Source organism: Zingiber officinale, chromosome 5B, assembly GCF_018446385.1.
Source record: "Zingiber officinale cultivar Zhangliang chromosome 5B, Zo_v1.1, whole genome shotgun sequence".
Taxonomy (NCBI): Eukaryota; Viridiplantae; Streptophyta; class Magnoliopsida; order Zingiberales; family Zingiberaceae; genus Zingiber; species Zingiber officinale.
Genome location: NC_055995.1, coordinates 74,479,025 through 74,502,024, shown reverse-complemented (window position 1 = coordinate 74,502,024; position 23,000 = coordinate 74,479,025). Strand labels below are relative to the sequence as shown.

The window sequence follows — 23,000 nt, the reverse complement described above, 5'->3', positions numbered from 1 at the left end:
AATTTATTTTTATTAAACTCTATTTAAATTGTATGTTAATATTTTTTTCTTTCTATAGGGGAGCTCTTTTTCTCTTTTCACCAAGGGCCCTCAAAAGGGCAAGAGGAGCCCAAGCACATGAAGAAGGACACCATCAAGGCAAAGAATCCATCCAAAATTACCCTCACGGAGGCTGAAATATCAAATTTCTAATAAAATTAAATTATCAAAGTAGATTGTTAGAAGGGAGTAAGGATAAAGTGTGTGATATAGAAAGGAAGCAACATAGAATTTTAGTCAAAGTAGATAGTTAGAAGGGAGTAAGGATAAAGTGTGTGATATAGAAAGGAAATAACAAAGAATTTTAGTCTCCTCGAGATATATATATATATATATATATATATATATATATATATATATATATATATATATATATATATATATATATATATATATATATTTATTTATTTATTTATTTATTTTGCGGACCTTTACCTCTACTTACAGATTGGTCGGGGCTGGACTTGAGACACCTGGAATTGATTCAGATGGCTAAAATGAATCCAGACACTTAGACTCATTTAGTAATTTTTAAATTTTTTAAATTTTATTTTGAAGTATATTATATGTATTTAGTATTTGAAAATTTTTAGATTTAGGAGTTGGGTTATAACAGATTTTAGCCAATAAGATTTTCTCTCTAGGGTTTAGATTTACTTTTTTGATTATAGTATTTAAAATTAAAAAGTTTAGATATTCATGGGGTATATTATATGTATTTAAGGTTTAAGATTTTAAAATTTAGGGATTAAGTTATAATGGATTTAAATTAATAAGATTTTTACTTAGTATTCAAGCTTCCTTCTTAGCTTATAGTATTTAAGATAAATAATTTTATGTATTTACGGAGTATAATATATATATTTAGAATATTTTAAAAAAAGTCATGGATTATTACGTAAGGAATGATATCATATATAAACATATGTTGTTTAAAAAACATCTCATTTCTTCTATGTTGAAAGTCATATTTAAATCAAATTTTATCTCTCACTCTTAAAATCATAAATTCTAAATATTAAATTATAAACAAATAAAAAACTATTGAGTCAATTTACACAGTTGCCATGAGTTTATATATATATATATATAATTGTTTTTAAAAATGAACTAAAATTAATTTTAAAAAATTTATTGATGGTCCCATTAGCAATGAGGAGGGCTAAATCAGTGGTTGACTAGCTCAGCCACCATAATTGATGTCGGCTCGAAAAGAAAGTGGACCCTAGTCAAAATTAAGTTCGAAAAGTCAAATAATCAATAATTGGTGTGTCCTTTAGTCAAGATTCAGTCTAGAAGGTCAATATTCAAATGTTTATATTCATTTTTTTTTATAGAATATCAAAGAAAAAATCTCTATTTTTCTCCACTTGTATTTTCTTTGTATTTTTGTTCCTTGTGTTTTTTGGGATAGAATAATGCAAGAGAAGAAAACGTGTTTAAACTTTTTTATAAAATTTTGTATAATTCTTTAAAAATTATTTATTAAAAGTAATCAATATTATTTATTATTTAAAAAGACAAACTTTAAATAAAATAATAGTATCTGGTCATTGTTAGAGTTTGATCCTTATGTTGTCATTTTTCGTGTGATGTATAAGTTGTACATATAAAGACAAATACAATTTTGAAAATGAAATATGTTATTTTTGTAAAAGCAAAAAAAAAATATGTTTTATTGTGGTTTGTGAACAAAGAGTATTTCTAAGGGAATAAAATCACTTCTCATGCATGATTCTTTGTAAAGGATGAAATTATAAAAAAAAAAAGGAAAAAAAATCGAATATTTGTATATAATTATGATCATAAAAGAAATAAAAAAAGTATTATATAAATGAATCTAGTCGAATTGTTGTTGGTTATGTTTTCACCATTAAAATTTAGGTTGTGATTGGCATGTTAAACGTGACTTGATTTGTTTTTAAGATAAAAATTGAAAGAGTATCTTTTATAATTATTTTTATCAAGAGAGAGTAGCTTTTTAAAAAATATTAAGATAACACTTAAATATATTTTTTATTCATAACTACTTTAAATTATAATTGTTATAACTGTTAAAGTGAACTTACTCAAATTTATCAAAATTATTATATATAAAATATCATGATATCAAATTATTTTTTATCAATTCAATCAAAATTTTTAAAATTTAATTAAAGTGATTTCAATTTAATTTTAATTAAGTTGGTAAAAAAATTGATATAATAATGTTGTATGTGTAATAATTTTGATTGAATTAAAGTGGTTTTGTTCTATATTATAATAATTATGATTGTAACTACTAAATAAATAAGAGTATTTTAGGATGAAAAATATATATTGTAAAAAAAATATTTTTACCTTTTCATTTTATATAAGTCATCGATGGTTTAATTTTAAAAAATTTAGTTTGAAACTCATATATGATTATGATTATGATTTCACGGAAAGTGAGCATCGGTAGTGTATAAAATACATTCTTATGCTTATATTTTGATTAAACTTGATAAAATTTTACTTCAATTAAAATAATAATTATTTGATTGAACAAGATTAGCATCTTGGCCTTTTTGATTGAACCATGAATAATGTACTTTATATAAATAGATGTTAATTTATATCTTAGGATCCGACTAATTTTAGAGATGGACAATTTTCACATTTCTTGACAAAATAGATTTGAATCATCACGCGCGAGAAATTCATTGGGTAAGCCGTGGCTACAACTATAGAGAATAAATAAGATGGTCCATGCACCATAACTAAAGAAAATCAATGCACGTGGAATTCAATTGATGTGGAAGGAAACCCCCAAAAATTAGGGACTTCGTGAGCCACATAAATTATGGTCCTACCTTATTTTGAATTTTAAGACAAGGCAAAGGAGAAAGTATAATCGAAGGTTAACATCTTATCCCTAACCCATTATATCTAGGTAGTTTGAAATTTTTGTTAAGCTAGACTCTCCGTCATGCTTTATGCTTTATCTATGTATTTTTATTAATAATTTATGAAAAAATTTTATAAGATTAAATAATTTATAAATTAATTGGATCGTAATAATTAAATTCTAATACAATAATTTATAAATCATTATTCCATAACTACTACGATAATTTAACTTTTTTAAAATTACTAGATAAAACATTTATAGTAAAATAGTTTTTTATTAGTTTGATTAAAAATATTTAAAATTTAATGTGACAACTAAAAGATTCAACTCTCACTTATGGCAGAGTGCTCATGTAGTATCACAAATATCTATGATTTAATTTCTAATTATAATGTATTATAGGATATTTTCCTAGGTTGTTCTCACTGTCAGTAGATAAGTTGAAAATTTTCATTTTCCTCCGTTAATAGATCAATCCTAAAATTTTATTTATGAGTTAAAGTTGTAGAATCATTTATGATCTCATTTCTTTCTAATATTTAACATTTTCTATTATGATTTAATCATCTTAACTAACATCTTAATAAAATAAAATTAAATGAAAAAAAAAAAAGAGAAAGGAACAACTTACTCCTTTGGTTGTTGATTGTTGCTTTTAAAAAAAAAAAAGAGAAGAAAAATAGAGAAGAAGAAACAAAAGAGGAGTGTTTTATCTTCTTCGTTAACAACCTCGACTAGTCTTGGTGAACTCGACAACGACACGAAGAGAGCAAGGTAAAATAGACTATTATTGCGGTGCTAATAAAATCCTAGAAATACGAGAAAAGGAAGAAGATGCGATGGTCGAGGGGCTGCTTTTGTTGTTGGAAAAGGGTTGTAACTGATGCTGCATTTCTTACTTATTAGAGAAGAAAAATGAAAAGAGAATAAAACTATTGTGCTTGAGAATAGGAGAAGAAGAAACTTCAAACTTACTTTCATTATAGAAGAGAAGGAGAAGAAGGAAATAAAGAAGTAAAGAAAGGGGAAAATAAAAAAAAGGGATGTGCAAAGATACGACAGGGATACAACATGTGCAAGGAGAAAAAAAAGAATGTTTCTTCAAAAATATCCTAATATCTTAAACTTGGTTGAGTTATAACTTGACTAAATCAATTCCAACCCAAATATGTAGTTAATTTCAATTTTTTGACGATGAATAATGGTAATCAGCCGATCAAAGCGGCGGCGATGCATAATATTATTTTTCTTAAAAAAATTCAGAAGAGGAGGTCATACCCCTTGTCCCCACTTGGCTATACCTCTTTTGTGGGATGATAATTTTAAGATATTGGGTAGTTAGCTTATCCATTATGAGTATTTTTAAATTTATTTTAATGACTGATAAAAAAAACTTCTATAGAATTAAATGAATCATCTTCAAAATTAGTTAGCTCAAAAGATTAAATATACAATGCTAACTTAAAAAAAATCAACACAACTAAAGAGTACAAATTAGTCTATGTACGTTGCCACCCTAAATTAGTCAGTTTATGTAAATAAGCATAAGAGGAAGTAATATGCAATCACTTTAAATTCAGTTACAAATTCGTTACAAATAATGCATAAAAAATTCACCCCCGGTGGGCGATGGTCTCAATTCTAATGATGTAGATGACCATGTATAACTTAACACGGGTTAGAGTGCACTGGAGTTATTTTTTTCCTAAGTTTGTTTGTTTGAACGGAGAAAAATATTGATATTGCTCTATAAAATTTTCTATTAGTTATCAAGATAAATAAAAAAATCACTTATAATATATTGTAATTAAAATTTAAATCTTAAATTCTTAATTATCTATTATGCGATGATAAAAGAGGCTCGTTAAATATAGATCAAATGAGAACGTAAAAGTCAAAGTTAAGAAAATCAACATGAGAGAGTTAACGGACCCATCAAAGGGTATCCGAACAGAGCTCTACATCATGCGCTGATCGGGTATGTTTTTCCCGACTAGCAAAGGGATGGCCCAAGCAAAGCGCCTGTGCAGTCAAAATCATCAGAAGTTTGTCACGGGGCAAAGGAGCATTGAGATGACCAAAGCGTTATTCCGGTCAGGCGAGAACATACTATCGAGACTCATCGCCGCATGGAAGAGTAGTCGAGTCCGGCTAAGCGGAGGAGTACTAGGCCGAGCGGCTATCTCGCTCGATCGATCAGCAGGATCATTGACATATCTCGGGATATCTTTTTGGAGATAGTACTGTCGACACGGAGCATGGTTAATAGATAGGTAGTACGACGACAAATTAGGGGTGTGCCCATGCCCAATTGGAGAATGTGTCCATAATCATGTGTCCAGGACTAATTAGAGAACGTGTCCACGCCCAATTGGAGAATATGTCTGCGACCAATTGGGGAATGTGCCCACGTCTCGAAAAACGTGCACGGCGGGCCACCAGGAAATTATATAAAGGGAGGTTCGTACACCGACGGAGGTATACATTATTCACTATTTATACTTGTGCTAATGTTGTTCCTTGTTCTTCATGTTGGTGACTGACTTGAGCGTCAAAGGGCCAATACCGAGGAGCCTTTCCCTGACTCGGCACTGACGTCTCTTGTACTAACAAATCGAAGCGTGATCTATGTCCAATCAACACAGCAGTCATATCTCCAACTTTTCATCTCCATGATTTTTAAATAGGATCAATCTATTAATAAACCTAACTATTATACCATTACCTAATAGTTGGCACAATGCCTAAGTTTAACTTCAGCATTAGAGCTTTAGATAGAGAAAACAAAAACCTCTACTATTTCCGGCGTTACCTCTTTTACATGATTAGTCGAATGTCACTGGTATGATGGGTCTAAACCAAGTCGATAAGAAAGTGGATCTAACGTGGAGCCCAACCACATGGCCTCAACTTATTGAATTGGAGTGGCGTGGGACGGGGGAATCATTATTCGTATCAACAAACAATATGTATTTTCTTTTCGTACCAACAACACAATTCTATATTGGGTGAATTATATTTTAACCCCTGAGATTTGACTAAAGTACAAAACGATCCTCGTGGTTTCAAAAGTAACAAAAAAGTCCCCTGACCGATAACATTATAACATTATAACCCTTTGACGCTGGGAATGCACACTAGAATGTTGATGTCATCATAAATTCCTTTTTTTTGGACAATAATATCCTTATTATGCTGTGAATTTAAATTCGGGACAATACTACCCTTTAATAAAAGAAAGGTAATTGCAAAACAACCTGATGAACTAATCCTGCGTAGCCGATCTGGGCTCGTGTAGCCAATAGGAAGGTTGCCTCCGATCGGTCAATGCCCGGTCGAGAAGACCAATGGATATTCGCCCTGCAAAAGCGAGAAGCATCCGACCTAGCAACGTCCGATTGGGAGTGGTGTCTCCGGTCGAGCAACGCCCGATCAAGTAGTCAACCGGGTAGCGTCCGATCGACAAGACTAAGAAATATCTGAGTGACCAAGGTATTATTGACCAATGATTTTATATATGAGGTTGTTTTACAATTACCTTTCTTTTGTTAAAGGGTAGTATTGTCCCGGATTTAAATTCACAACATAATAAGGGTATTATTGTCCAAAAAAAGGAATTTATGATGACATTAGTATTTTAGTGTGCATTTCCAACGTCAAAGGATTATAATATTACAATGTTACCGGTCAGGAGATTTTTTATTTATAGAAACTATAAGTATTTTCTTTTCGAACCAATAACACACTTCTATATTTGCACAACTCTACGGTTGCTTCCTAAAGGATAAATGATAATCTATTTAGTGTTAGTGTCATGGTTAACCTCTCTAAATAACTAACACATACATACAAACCTAACTTAAACTTAATTTTTTTGATTCATGATTGACTGAATCTTGTAGTCCTATGATTTGAATGCTACGGGTCAGATTTTTGGACGTCATAGACGATGATAAATAACAAGAAGAAACCCTAGAATCTACACGTGGATTTTCCACATTTGAATCCGTCGGATCCAAGGGGCGAAAAACTCTGGCCCCACCGAGGGAAATCCAATCTTGATTTCTTTGTTTACTTATTGATTGTGTTATTGAGACATTGGTGGCTCACCTACCCCTACTCCAGTAGCCACCGCCCCTGGAACCATTTCACCCTCCTCCCTCCTCTCTCTTCCACAAGTGCACCCACCCCCATGTTTTTCCTATATAAGGCAAAAATCAAAACGACCCCGGGAGATTCCTTTTCCATCTACCATTAAAATAATATTCCTCTCATTTTATAAAATAAATAATTTAACAATACGCTATAAATTATAGGACAGATCTTTTTATCTATAAAAAAAAAATTAAGAGATGATATATTTTTAATTATAGTTAGATCGTAATTATGATATGATTATAATTAGTTATAATTTTTTTTAATTTATCATTCCATTAATTTATAGTTTAGGTCGGAATGAGCGATCGGAGGTCGTCAAAAGTGGACAAGTATTCATGTTATCAATTTATTTAGTCGATAGAATTGAATACTCGGTTAAAAAAATTAATAATATTATCATGATTCGAGATCAACTACTTAGCGAATTGACGCAAGCGCTTAGTTGGGTTTATAAAATTTGAATAACTGGATAAAAAAAAAACTAATAACATTATATTATAGTATTTATAATTCATCATGAAAATTATAATATGAACAATATAAATATTTCTATCACTCGTCAAATCAATATTATATTATAATAACTATAAAATTTACTAACTAATCTCAATATTATATTATAATAATTATAAGATTTTACCAACTAATCTCGAAGATAGACAAGTTTTCTTTTAATTTATATATCAGATAAATCTAAAATACAATTTATATACTTATTTGTTTATCACTATCATATCAGTAACAACTCGTAATTATTATAAGGAAAAAAAATACTTTTAATCCTCTTATACTTGTAAAAGGTAATTAAATCCTTATATTTATATTTTTTTATAATATTAAGAGGAAATAAATATTAAGTTGATGTGGAAAATAATTATATATAGATCAGTAGATCAATTTTTTAATTATTGATTAGTTAGATAGATGGTATATATAAAGAGAAAAATATACATAAAAGTACAAAAAAATATAGAAGGATCAAGTGATGATGTTCTTTGTCACTCATTCGGATCTGTGGTTGATATTAGTTTATCGATGCGCCCGCTCTCAGAGTCCTGCAAAGTAAATCTTGTCAGCTAGCTAGGGGTTTGCATTGTTAGTATTATTCTCGTTGACTGTCAAGTCAGTGTGATGAACTGAGATGTGAGACTCACGTGCATGCATAAGAAAAACATAAGAGTTGAAAGAAGATGAAGAAAATTCACTTTTACGTAAAAAAAGAAAATTATATTTTCACATATTTTTACGGAACCTTATATAATCATGGATAGAGGCGGATCTAAAATTTTAAATTTAAGGAGAAGTGAAAAAAATAATTAATATACATTGTATTCAAAGATTGTGCAACGGGACGATGAAAATATATATTTTAAACTAATTAATTTTATTTTATTATAATTAAATATTCAATAAATTTAATATAATTTTTTCCTCATAAAACTAAATAAAAAATAAAAAAAACTAAGGATATATTTATGTTTTAATTTATTTTTTTTCACATTTTACTTTAGTAAAGAAGTTTAAGTGATATTTTTAAACTATTGGGATAAAATACTACTTAATATGATATTCTAACGATTTTATTGTTCTGGTAATGAGAATATTTTTGGAAGACAGGTCCATATGGTAATAAATGAAAATAAGATATCCAATTAATTTTTGCCATTTTTATTTAAAATAATTAAATTAAAAATATTATTATTTTATTATTTAAAATCATATAGACAATCACATGTGCTTGACTTGTGAGCTCCCACAGCTATCTATTGGTCTAGCCTTTAGGCACCCGTTTTATCTTTCAATATTTAAATATTTTCTTGGATTTTGATGATAAATAAGATAATTTTTTCAAATGCGGGTATATTCACAACTACCCATATCTGTACCTTGCACAGAAAGTGCTCAGGCAGGGCTAGTCCCCAGTCATTGAGCCAACTGCAATTCGACACGTGCTGAGGGAGTTTCCTTCCTATCGGTTGCTTTTACTCCGCGTGAAGGACGCGTCAATTATGGCAAAGATGATGTCGTAAATTCGCGACGTGGCGCGATCAAAGCCCTCGGCTAGTCCCACTCCCAGCCTCACCCGTAAAATATACCCACCGCGCTTCTAGAGAGCGGTCGAGATGACTCCGCTCCGTCGCTGATTGGCCGAACCGGTGAGGGATCGTTGTGGGACCCGCAGCGTCCACGCGGAGACCGGTCGCGGGTAGGTTCAGATCCGATAAAATCGAATAAAACGGTGCCGGTATATGTTGCCCGACTTTACTATATAAGACCCTCCTCTCTCGCTTCCAACGCTCGCCAATTTCCGTTGCTCTCTCTTTGCCTCTCGCTGTTTATAACGCTTCCTACGCTTTTCCCGCTAGGGTTCCGTTCGCCTCCGCCATTCCTCCTTGAGATCGCCTCTGTCTGCTTCTCCGGAGGTCGATCGGCGTAGTTTTATAACGTCTTTCGGCGATCTCTTCGTCCCCGCCTTCTTCTGAGCGGCCGGCGTGGGGATTGCGCGGTCCTCTGTTAGCGCGCTCGGGCTTCCCTTCTCCATCTAAGAACTTTCCTGCTTCGCTTGAGGGGGTGGCCGGGGCTCCGGCCTCGGCGGCTTTTAAAGCCCCCATCTTGACATCGAGATCTAAAGGGTAACGTTTTTTTATTCATTTTCATCGCGATCGGGAAGGGATGTCAGCCCTCGCCTGCGTAGACGCTGCAGTTCCGCCTCCTGGCTACAGCGTAGCGTGGGACGGCGCTCTTCCCGCGCCAGGGACATTCCCTGGCGGCACTCCGACGACGGCGGGCGGCGCAGTCTCCGACCGTCCCGTCCCATGGTCCACTGATCTCTCCGCCGCGCTCTACCGCATCGATGGTTGGGGCGTGCCGTACTTCTGCATCAACTCTGCCGGCGATATAGCCGTCCGGCCTTACGGCACTGCGACTCTCCCCCACCAGGAGATCGATCTGATGAAGGTGGTGAGGAAGGCTTCCGATCCCAAGTTCTCCGGCGGGCTAGGCCTCCGCCTCCCGCTTCTCGTCCGCTTTCCTGATGTCCTCAAGCACCGACTCGAGTCCCTCCACTCCGCCTTCGAGTTCGCCATCCAATCTAATGGCTACAGCTCTCGCTACCAAGGGGTCTACCCGGTGAAGTGCAACCAGGATCGGTACATCGTGGAGGACATCATCGAATTCGGGTCGCCTTTTGGGTTCGGCCTCGAGGCCGGGTCAAAAGCAGAGCTCCTCCTCGCCATGAACTGCCTCTCCAAGGGAAGCCCTGAGGCTTTCCTCATCTGCAACGGGTACAAAGACGAGGAGTACATAGCACTTGCCCTAATTGCTCGAAGCATGGATCTCAACACAGTGATCGTCCTGGAACAAGAGGAAGAGCTCGACTTGGTGGTGGAAACTAGCCAGAGGCTCGGTGTCCGGCCGGTGATTGGCCTACGGGCAAAGCTCAGAACCAAACATTCCGGCCATTTTGGATCTACCTCAGGTGAAAAGGGCAAGTTCGGTCTGACCACTGCACAAATCCTCTCTGTTGCGCACAAGCTTCAGCGACTTGCGATGCTCGATTGTCTTCAACTCCTGCACTTCCATATCGGCTCGCAGATTCCGTCAACGGCACTTCTTTCCGACGGTGTCGGCGAGGCCGCCCAAATATACTGTGAGCTCGCAAGGCTTGGGGCTTCTATGCGGGTGATTGACATTGGCGGTGGCCTGGGCATTGATTACGACGGCTCTCACTCAAGCGGATCGGATATGTCCGTTAGTTACAGCCTCGACGAATACGCCGGCGCTGTGGTGCGGGCCGTGAAGTTCGCTTGCGACAGGAAGCAAGTACGCCATCCCATCATCTGCAGCGAGAGCGGCCGGGCTCTCGTGTCACACCACTCGGTCCTTATCTTCGAAGCGATCTCATCCAGCACCGGCAAATCTCAGCCATTGTCGTCCATGGCCCCTAATCTGGCCTACTTTCTCGATGAGCTCGCAGATGATGCACGTTCGGAGTACCACAACTTGATGGCTGCTGCGTTCCGTTGCGAGTACGAGACCTGCGCTCTTTATGCCGACCAATTGAAGCGGAGGTGCGTCGACCAATTCAAGGAGGGCATTCTGGGGCTGGAGCACCTTGCGGCTGTTGATGCCTTGTGCGACCTCGTGGCGAAGGAAATAGGGGCGGCCGATCCGGTGAAGACATACCATGTCAATCTCTCTCTGTTCACCTCTATGCCCGATTTCTGGGCTATCGGTCAGCTGTTCCCTATCATCCCAATTCACCATCTCGACCAGCGGCCGGACGTCAAAGGTATTCTCTCGGACCTGACATGTGACAGCGACGGCAAGGTGGACAGGTTCATCGGCGGGCAGTCGAGCCTCCTTCTACACGAGCTCTGCGGAGTCCCCGGTGCTGGGGGTGGGTACTACCTGGGGATGTTTCTGGGTGGGGCTTACCAGGAGGCGCTCGGCGGGCTGCACAACCTGTTCGGGGGTCCCAGCGTCGTGCGGGTGTCGCACGCCGACGGGCCGCACTGCTTCGCGGTGACGCTAGCGGTGCCCGGCCCGTCTTGCGCCGACGTCCTGCGGGCAATGCAGCATGAGCCGGAGATGATGTTCGACGCCCTCAAACACCGCGCTGAGGAGTGCGCCGGCGGGTCCGGGGATGCTCTCATGTTCGACGCCCTCGCCCACGCCTTCCATTCGATGCCGTACCTGGTCTACAGCACCGCCGCCCAAGCACCAGGTTCCGGCAGCGACGGCGAGGGCACGGACGCGATGACCAGCGACTCGGAGGCCAGCGGCGGAAGCAGGGAGGAAGAGGAAGACGAAGATTGGGAGTTCATGCGATGCTTGAGCGTCTGAATCCCTGTTTCCTTTACCTTTCGTCCGTCGGAGTGTTTCGCGTTACGTTGCGTTCGGTAACCATATCCTTAGTCGGTTACAAAAACGCAAGCTTTGAATTTCGTAGGCCAAGGGTGGTGATGTCGTCTTACCGCCTGGGGCAGGTCGTGTCCTTCTGTTGCCTACTTTTTCTGTTTTTTTTTTTCAAGGAAGGGAAGCTACTTTTAATTGTATCCGCCAAACAAACATTTTCTGTAATGTTGGTTGAATATTCCCTTCGAATATCTTTAACGCGCCGCGGCCGGAATCTCTGATTTTTAAATTGACAACACAAGAACAAATTGAATTGAGTTCGGGGGCCGAGCCGATATCTGAACAGTGGAATAGGGCATCATCATATTCATCATCCATGTCTTTTTCCAATTCACATTATTGAAACATGGGCTGAGTGTGGGCCACCATGTGAAAGTTAACAAAGAGGGCAATAAGATCATACCGTTTTGCCGCTCCCATGTGCCCCTAACGCCGCTTTGTCGGATCGAGATGATGGTGGATGTGGCCTCCGTCTCTCAGCCTTACATTGCTATTTAATATTATATTCTTTTTTCAGCATAATTTGTCTGCTCAATTTGTGGATTCAAAAATAATCCCATCCGAAAATATCCAATTAGGATGGTAGGTTTTCGAATTGGGGTTGAATTCGAATTGAGATTTTTTAAATTATAGTAGGATCAGATTAGATTCATGTTGACTTGGATTGATTTAAATTTAAGATTTAAATATTTTTTTGGGGTTAAATTAAATTTTATTTTAAAAATTAAGATACTTTATATACATAATAGTATAAGGTTAATAGATAATAATGAAATATTAAAATAAAATTAAAAAACTATAGGAAAAATAATATAATTTTTTTTTTTAAATTGGATAGGTCGGGTTATTCATGTTGGTCAAGTTATTCGGATTCAAAATTAGAGTTTTTGAGTTGTGTTCATATTTGAATTGAGATTTTTTTTATAATATTTATATTTTGATCAGATCCGAACTGATTCAATTCACTCGAATTGATACTCCCAATTGTTTGTCGCTAGAATGCTAGTTTTTTAGATTCATCATGTCACTCGAATGTTAATTTTTTCAAACACTAATAGCAACGGATAATTAAATATTCTGTTGCTATATTTCTATGTATGCGGATCTAATCTTTTGCCTGTAACCTGAATCGTTGAATAATTTAATTACCCGTCGTTATTAGCGATAGATTAAAAATTCGTAGCTATATTTGGGATATTAGGGCTCGCCTACGACCGATCTTCCCTATGCGAACTTTGCTCGTGTTTTTTCTCCTCCGGCTTCTCCAACGATTTCCTACTGCTTCGGCTTCTCCTCCTCCCCCTTGGTCTCCTCCTCCTGCGATGGCCAAGAACTGCTAGGTCACGACCGATAGGCACTACAAAGCCTTGGCCAACACTATTAGACAGTGGCCAGCATTGCCCGACCATTGAAAATTTTCTTAAATAAAATTACTTGAGTAAATATCAGTAAATCGCTACAGCAAAATTCGATACTTTGTTGCTCGGAAGTCTGACCGTGTAGTTCAGTAAATTGCTATAGGAAAATTCGATATTACGTTGCTCGCTATGTCGATTAAAGTGTTGGACCGTGAGATTCGATAGAGGGGGTGAATATCGATAAATAAAATCGTTCGACAAGAGTTACGTGCAGCGGAAATAAAAGGACAATGCTAACACAAGCTGGTTTTACTTGGTTCGGAGTCTGTGTCAACTCATACTCCAAGGCCCGCACACAAGGGTGCTTTCGATCGGCAATCACTAGCTGTTCGAAAATTGTTACAAATTAAAGTACAGGAATGCTAATGGAAATAAAGCAAATACCGACAAGAATTTAACCAAAAAGGGAAGGAGCGTGTTGTCGGAACTTTGTTAGAGTCGCAGGAGCGCAGAGCAGCAGAGCAAGCAGTAGAAGACTTTCTTTCAGTTGTTGTTTTGAAGCTCCCCTCTGACCCTCCTTTATATGAGGCTCGGGGCGCCACGGATCCCTTCCGGGCGCCCTGGTGAGACGTGGCAAGTCCAACCAACGAGCTCCACGTGGCGACGCGCGATCTGGATAAAATTCACCTCCCGGGCGCCCAGACCACCTTTCTCCAGAAGACAGCTTTCCTGCAAGACAAGGTTAGTCCGAGGCAAATAGATAAGGTATATCATGCAAAACAAAGTGTTAGCACAGTTTATTGGTTTAATATAAAAAGTGTGACTTAGATTCCGTCTTTCTGAGACCGGAATCTAGTCACGATCTCGACTTAGATATCTGAAATGGATCTAAGCCGGATCGACGCCTAATGTTCCCTTCCCGGGAACGCGTCCTCACAGTCACTCCCCTCCAGTGATTTACCTTACTTACCTGTCAGACGTCCGGTCAACCCTTCGACCCGTCTGGACTTCTCGCCAAGCGTTCGGTCAGCCCGTCGACCCACTTGTACTTCTCGCCAGCTATCCGATCAGTCTTTCGACCTAACTGGACTTCTCGCCAAGCGTCCGGTCAGCCCGTCGACCCGCTTGGACTTCGTGCCAGACATCCGGTCAGCCCGTCGACCTGTCTGGACTTCGTATGCACACTCGGTCAGAGTGTTAGATCACAACAAACCTAACTTAACCCAATTTGTCATTCATCAAAACCTGAGTTAGACCGTTAGTGCTAACCGCACCAACAATCTCCCCCTTTTTGATGGAATGACAACCTGGTTAAGTTAGTAAAAATATGCGAGAAAAAGATTAAACATTTTGTTCTAGCATGAGGTTTAAGTTAGTTTTTAATTTTGGTTTTCTCTAACTTAACCACCTATCCCTCTCCCTTTAGCATTTATCAAATAAGGAAGACAAATTAACCATTCAACAGTATAGAATAAAAAACTGTAGGAGGCTTTTGTTTCTTACAACAACAACAACAACAACAACAACAACTAAGCCTTTTCCCACTAGGTGGGGGCTTTTGTTTCTTAACTTTTGTAAAATAACTAAGTTTTGAAAATAGCTAATTTAGCAACATAACTTAATATTTTAGTACATTTTGAATAATTTTAAGATTAAATTTTCAAAGTAAGTTTCTGTTTAAAATCAAATTTTCAAGGTTTAAAATGTTCAAAAAGCAGTTTTCAAAACCTTAGTTTAAAAATTTACTTTATAGAAGCTAGTATTCAAAAGTAGATTAACAAAACGTAAGTTCCCAGATAAAAAATTTCAAATCTAATTCTATTTTTCAAAAATGATTAAGATTTTTCAGTACTAAGTTTGTTAAATTTACTTTTCGAAACTAATTAAAATTTATTTTTCAAGTCTAAGTTTGCAAAATCCAGATTTTCAAAATGAGGTGAAGTTTAATTTTTAAATCAACCTTTAAAGCTAGATCCAATTATTGTAATTTGCGACAATAAGCTTGTAAAGTTAAAACACCGTTTTAAACATAAGCTTTATAAAGATTATTTTGCAAAAGTAAGATTTTCAAAACCTAACACAAATATGAGACTAAATAATTCTCCCCCTAAGCCTGACATCTAAAATAGCTGTTTAACCAATTAGTTACTTACTGACTATCAGAAGATGACAACTTTCACTTGGTTAGTCAAGTTAAGTTCATTGTGATCAGTTAGTGGTTGACTAATCTGAATAACTTAACTTGATTAATGTAGATTTTGTATTTAACGCCCAGACTTATATCGATGCACTGACATAAGCATCTTAAGTCCAGGCAATTAGTATATACATCTCACCCCTTTCTAAGTTTGTCAATCACAAGCAAGATAATCCTAGGGTGTTGGTGAGATGTTCAAATGCTAGTCCTAGGGGAACATGATTTCTAAGGGAATTTTTCTAGTCTAAGGCTAAAGTTGTTTTGAAATTCTAAAAGTTGGAAGGTTTTAAAACAAATGAAAACAAATTTAACCTAGAATTTTAAAGCAGTTAATTTGAAAACAATTTTGAATTTTAAAAATCCTAGTCTATTAAACACATTCCTAACTGTCTACGCAGATTGCTAAATTCACTTTCAGGGAGTAGTTTTTGTAGGGGATCGGTGGCCGGCTAGAAGGGAGGTTGGATAGCTAGGTCACCCCCAACTTCGATTTCTTCTCTACACGGTTAGTTTGCGCAAGCGGAAATGAAACTAAAACAAGAAAGCAATGAGTAAGAACACAAACGCTAACAAGATTCTTTTACGTGGTTCGGAGATTGCTTGCTCCTACTCCACGGCGTGTCCTTGAGGTGGACGAGCCCTTGATCCTTCGGTGGTTCAGTCCCCGGCAATCTCCGGCTAGAGCTTTCTCCTTCTCGGTGGAGCAAACCTCTCACAAAGGATCTCTTCCTCTTTACAATGATGAACTTAGGTTTAGGAGGAAGAGAGTAGGCTTGGAAGCTTTTGGGCAATGACAAGGAGTTATTCAATAAGCATAAGTAACCTCCTTCAAGCCCCAAAGCTTCCCTTAAATAAGAGGAGAGAGTTGATCATCATATCAACTCATCTCGGCACCAGTTGACTGCTAAAACATGCAGTCGACTGGTGTTACCGTTGGAGGTAGCCAACGGCTACTTTCCAGCACCAACGGTCATATACCAGTCGACTGCTAAAACTAGCAGTCGACTGCTAAAACTTACAGTCGACTGATCTACACCGACCGAACGAACAGAACCATTCTGTTCGCGCCCAGTCGACTGCGCAGTCGACTGCACCAGTCGACTGCTAAAACATGCAGTCGACTGCTGCAGTACTGCTACAGTAAACCCTAGAGTTTATGTTTTTACTCCGAGTACAATCTCTCATGCACTCGTACCCTCACCCTTACGACTATTTTGACGCTTCCTCTGCAGCTTTAACAGAACCTTCAAGCATACTTTCTTTGGCTCTCGTCCCTCAGATGCATTCAAGCCTGCGGCTCGTCCCCAATGCCATCCTTCGCGTATGCCTCGAAATTGCCTCCCTCGGCCCTTGTCCTCACTGCCTTGTCCACGGTCCCTCGGATGCTTCATCCTTCACCGGACCCGAAGCCATCAACCTGAGTCGCATGTGTATCTTGCGAACCTACACAACTCAAATACACATATCAGATACAAGGGTGAACCTAACTTAAACTCTTTGACACACACATCAAAACTATGATCGTACCGATCAAAACCTAGGTTGATTGCACCAACAGTTTTGTGAATATGTCAGCTAAATTAGATTTGGACTCAATGTATTTGAGTTCAATGCCCCCTTTAGTAACATGATCCCTGATGAAGTGATGTCTAATATCAATATGTTTAGTTCTGGAATGATGCACTGGATTTTTTGTTAGGTTGATTGAGCTAATGTTGTCAATTAAAACTTTGACATTTGTGAGGTTCAAGTTGAAGTCTTTTAGGGTGTGCATCATCCATAATAGTTGTGCGACACACTCTTCTATTGCTATATATTCTGACTCAGTTGTAGCAAGGGCAACACAATGTTGCTTTCTACTAAACCAGCTGACAAGTGATGGACCTAATAATTGACATCCGCCACTTGTGCTTTTGCGGTCTAACTTGCATCCAACATAATCTGAGTCACAGTACCCTATTAATTCAAAGTTATTAGTCCTAGGATACCAAATGCCTACATTTGTTGTTCCTTTAAGGTATCTAAAGATTCTTTTGACTTGAGTCAGATGGGATTCTTTAGCACATGTTTGGTATCTCACACACATACTTACTGCAAATAAGATATCTGGTCGACTTGCAGTTAAGTATAGTAGGCTACCTATGACACTCCTATAATGTTTTAGATCAACTGGTTTTCCATTGGGATCATCATTTAGGATTGTGTTTACTACCATAGGTGTTTTCATCTCTTTGATGTTTTCCATTTCAAATTTCTTAAGTAATTCCTTAGTATATTTTTGTTGATAAATGTAGTTACCTTCATTCGTTTATTTGATTTGTAACCCTAAAAAGTAGGTTAATTTGCCTACCAGACTCATTTCAAACTCGTGTTCCACTAAGCTTGTAAATTCATCTAGGAAATCTGAATTTGTTGAACCAAAGATTATGTCGTCTACATCAACTTGTGCTATAAAGATTTCTTCCTTTATTGTTTTGACAAATAAGGTTGGGTCAATTTGTCCTTGGTTAAATCCTTTAGATATTAGGTAAGATGTTAATCTTTCATACCATGCCCTAGGTGCTTGCTTAAGTCCATATAAGATTTTTTTTAATTTATAGACATAATCAGGATGTTCTAGACTCTCAAACCCAGGTGGTTGTCCTACGTAGACTTCTTCCTTTATTAGTCTGTTTAGGAATGTTGACTTAACATTCATTTAATATAGTCTAAACCCTTTGTATGCTGCATAACTTAGTAGCATTCTAATGGATTCCAGTCTAGCTAATGGGGCATATGTTTCATCGTAGTCAAGTCCTTCTACTTGACTGAACCCCTTAGTAACTAGCCTAGCTTTATTTCGTGTAATTTCTCCAGTTTCACTTAATTTGTTTCTAAATACCCATTTGGTTTCTATTATTTTCTTATTTTTGGGTGGTGGTACCAAGTCTCAAACTTCATTTCGCTCAAATTGAGCTAATTCTTCTTGCATAGTTATGACCCAGTCTGGGTCAAGTAGTGATTCAGCTATGGTTTTGGGTTCAATTTTTGAAATTAAAGATATTTGACTTAGATTTCTGAAGGATGATCTAGTTTGAACTCTAAGATCTGGGTCACCAATTATTTGATCAGTTGGATGATTTAGGTTAACTCTTATAGTTCTAGGGGGTTGACTTTCCTGAGGTTGTTCTTCTTCTTCAGGACTTAGAGTTTGGTTGATTCCTTCAGAATTATTATTTTGTTGAACAAAATCAATTGGTTGAAGTTGTGTTTGTTCTGGGTTTTGTTTGGATTCTTCAAATTTCACATTAGTGGTTTCTTCAATTCTTAAGTTTACCTTATTGTAAATCCTATAGCCTCTACTATTTAGGGAGTAGCCTAGAAAGATTCCATTTTCAACTTTAGAGATGAATTTTCCTAAGTGTTCTCTTGCGTTTAGGATAAAAACGGGACACCCAAATACTCTAAAGTATTTTATATTGGGTTGTTTATTATGATAAACTTCAAAAGATGTTTTGTTATGGATTTTATTTAGTGTTGTTCTGTTTTGTACGTAGCAAGCTGTACTGACAGCTTCTGCCCAAAAGTATTTAGGTAGGTTATATTCATTTAACATTGTTCTAGAGGCTTCAAGTAAGGTTCTATTTTTCCTTTATACAATCCCATTTTGTTGGGGGGTTTTAGGACACGAAAACTCATGATGGTAGCCATTTTCAAGACAGAATTTGTTGAAATTATGATTTTTGAATTCTCCTCCATTATCACTTCTAATTCTTTTAATTTTAAGGTCATTTTCATTTTCAACTTGTTTACAAAAGTTTGTAAAAATTTCAAAAGTTTCGTCTTTATTTTTTAAGAATTTTACCCAGGTGAACCTAGAGTAGTCATCTATTATCACTAAACAGTATAGGCTTCCATTTATTGATTTGACTCCATGGGAGTCAAATAGGTCTAAGTGTAATAGTTCTAGTATTGAGTTGGTTTGTGATTGATTAGTTGGTTTGTGGGTGGATTTTGTCTGTTTACCTTGTTGATAAGTATTACATATGGTTGAGTCTAAGTTAGGTAATTTTGGTAGACCTCTAACTAATCCATTTAGTTTACTTATATTTCTAAAATTTGTATGTGACATCCTTCTATGCCATAACCAGGTTTTTTCTTTTTGTGTTAAGTGACACTCAATTGAAGAAGTGGTTAAGTTGATTGCATAGATGTTGTCTTTTCTAAACCCTTTAAGGCTTATGTTAGGGTTGTCTAGGTGTTTGATTAAGCATTCTGTAGCTAAAAATCTAACCTTATACCTAGTATCACACAGTTGACTGATACTCAAGAGATTATATTTGAAATTTTCAACAAGTAAAACATTTGTAATAATAAAGTCAATTTTTAGTTCTATGTTACCTATGCCAATTACCTTGAGTTTGTCATTTTTTCCAAAGGCAACTGTTCCTAGGCTTTTGTAGGTGAGTTGAGTGAATTTTGTGTGATCTCCAGTCATGTGTTTGGAGCAACCACTATCTAAAATCCACTTAGTTTTCTACAATAGGTAAGAATTGGAGTTAGTTTAACTATTGAAAAAATGTTTTAATAAATTTTTAAGTTAAAGTATTTAAGTTTCAATTTTAACATAAACTTTTTAAGTTAAAGAAAATTTGAGTTTTAATTTTAAAATAAATTTTTAAGTTAAAAAAAGTTTAAGTTTAATTTTTAAGATTTTTAAGTTAAAAAAAATTTTAAGTTTAATTTTTAAAATGAATTTTTAAGAAAAAAATTTAAGTTTATTTTTTAAAATAAATTTTTAAGTTAAAAATAAATTTAAGTTTAATTTTTAAAATAAATTTTTAAGTAAAAAATTTAAGTTTAATTTTTAAAATAAATTTTTTAAGTAAAAAAAATTTAAGTTTAATTTTTAAAATAAATTTTTAAGTTAAAAAAAATTTAATTTTAATTTTTAAAATAAATTTTTTAAGTAAAAAATATTTAAGTTTAATTTTTTAAATTAATTTTTAAGTAAAAAAAAATTTAAGTTTAATTTTTAAAATAAATTTTTAAGTAAAAAATTTAAGTTTAATTTTTAAAATAAATTTTTAATTAAAAAAAATTTAACTTTAATTTTTAAAATAAATTTTTAAGTAAAAAATTTAAGTTTAATTTTTAAAATAAATTTTTAATTAAAAAAAATTTAACTTTAATTTTTAAAATAAATTTTTTAAGTAAAAAAAATTAAGTTTAATTTTTAAATAAATTTTTAAGATAAAAAAAATTTAAGTTTAATTTTTAAAATAAATTTAAGTTTAATTTTTAAAATAAATTTTTAGGTTAAAAAAAAATTAAGTTTAATTTTTTTAAAAAATTTGAGTTTAATTTTTAAAATAAATTTTTAAGAAAAAAAAATTAAGTTTAATTTTTAAAATAAATTTTTAAGTTAAAAAAAATTTAAGTTTAATTTTTAAAATAAATTTTTAAGTTAAAAAAAAAATTTAAGTTTAATTTTTAAAATAAATTTTTAGGTTAGAAAAAAATTTAAGTTTAATTTTTAAAATAAATTTTTAAGTTAAAAAAATTTAAGTTTAATTTTTAAAATAAATTTTTAAGTTAAAAAAATTTTAAGTTTAATTTTTAAAATAAATTTTAAGGTTAGAAAAAAAATTAAGTTTAATTTTTAAAATAAATTTTAAAGTTAAAAGATTTAAGTTTAATTTTTAAAATAAATTTTTTATGAAAATTTAAATTTAATTTAATTTAATTTAATTTTAATTTATTTTAATTTTAATTTAATTTTAATTTACTTTTAATTTTAATTTAATTTAATTTAAATTAATATAATTTAATTTTAATTAATTTAATTTCTTACTCATCTCACCCGATCTATGTTTTCAATTAGGGAATCCTATAATTTTGTGAGATGAATTAGGTTCAATTTTAGGGTTTATTTTTAACTTGTGTTAGATTCATGTTTAGCTTTGGGTTCAATAAATAGGCGTTCTGTGGATAAACTTCGGGGTTATGGTGAGTCACTCGGACATCATTAAAGTAACCATGCATTCGAGGTTTTCCAAATAATCCTATCCACTGGACTTAGTACAAAACCTTGGTCTAACTGGTTAGTATTCATTAAGGGTAGTTTCGGTCAGTTCCACTTAGCCAGATGCATCAGGTCGAAGCCATATCTTCCTAGACATGCATAGACTAAGCTTCCCTAACGTACTATCATCCAAAACTTCACCAGTACCATTTTTAAAGTTAAACTTGAACCCTCTTTAACTAGTCCTAATTACCCTGTCGGGTAGGTCGGTTGACGTTACCCTGCCGGGTAGGTTAGTTTTGGAGGTGCCGACTATTCTGGAGCCTCCCCCTGAATTAATGACCATTAAATTAATTTTTGTTTTTTTGTTTATGTCTATTTCTTTTATAATTATAATTAACTTGGTGATAGTCTAATTTTTGGTGAGTCTTAGATTTTGAGTTGTTTGATTTAGGTTTGTATTTTGGTTTTGGTTTATTTGAATTTATATAATATACTTTTTCTTTAGGTATATAGAATTGGTTAAGTCCTACTTGCGTGGTGAGACACGCTTTCGGAACCCAAGCTTTACGTGTTGGTTTGTGTTGGGTTATTAATGATTTAAGGGTGCGTTTGGTTCAAGTCATCATGTTTAACCTTGGTTATGTGATTACCAGGTAATCACATAACCAAGGTTATAGGGAATAAAACATAACCAAATGTTGTTTGGTTCAACTTAGGTAATGCAACAAAAACTTGTTTGTTTGAAGGTTTTAATGAATACCCTATTTTAATATTTTACCGTATTATCCTCAGTTACAAAACTAACTATACATATTATTATTATTATTATTATTATTATTTATTTATTTATTTTTTAATGTTTTTTTACTTTTCTTTTTCTTGTATATTATTTTACTTTTTTATGTGTTTTTTTATTTTTTAATGTTTTTATATTTTTATATTATTTATATTTATATTTTTTATATTTTTACATTTTTTTAATTTTAATTTTTATTTATTTATTTTATTTTTAAATTTTTATAATTTTTAAAAATTTTAAAATTTTAATTTTTTTGAAAAATTCTAAATTTTTTAATTTTTTGAAAAAATTTAAATTTTTAAATTTTTTAAAAAAAAATAAATTTTTAAATTTTTAAAATTGTAAATTTTTTTAACATTTTTAAAATTTTTATTTTTAAAATTTTTATATTTATTTTTTTTAAAATTATTTATTTTTTTTAAAAAAAATTAAATTTTAAAATTTTTTAAAACATTTTTTTATTTTTTTATAATTTTTTTACATTTTTTCTTTTTTTTCATGTTTTTTCTTATCGGAGGGTATTTTTGGTAAAAAAAATTCGTTAACCCCGGAATCAAGAAAAATCTTAGTTTTATGAGGTTTTCCGATTCCGGGCTGCATGACCCTTTTGCTGACGTGTCGGGCATGAAACATTACTTGGGAATCATCGAATA

The 23,000-nt window shown here is 34.4% G+C and overlaps 1 protein-coding gene across 1 annotated transcript; it reads left to right on the top strand.

The window, feature by feature from the left end:
- Positions 1-9,365: 9,365 nt before the first annotated feature.
- LOC121984542 (arginine decarboxylase-like) lies at positions 9,366-12,177 on the top strand. Its single transcript, XM_042537517.1, has one exon. The coding sequence runs from the start codon at positions 9,743-9,745 to the stop codon at positions 11,912-11,914; it is 2,172 nt and encodes a 723-aa protein (XP_042393451.1). The 5' UTR covers positions 9,366-9,742; the 3' UTR covers positions 11,915-12,177.
- Positions 12,178-23,000: the final 10,823 nt, after the last annotated feature.

Excerpts from the sequence above, each read along its gene's own strand:
- LOC121984542 (XM_042537517.1), top strand. The coding sequence starts at position 9,743 with ATGTCAGCCCTCGCCTGCGTAGACGCTGCAGTTCCGCCTCCTGGCTAC.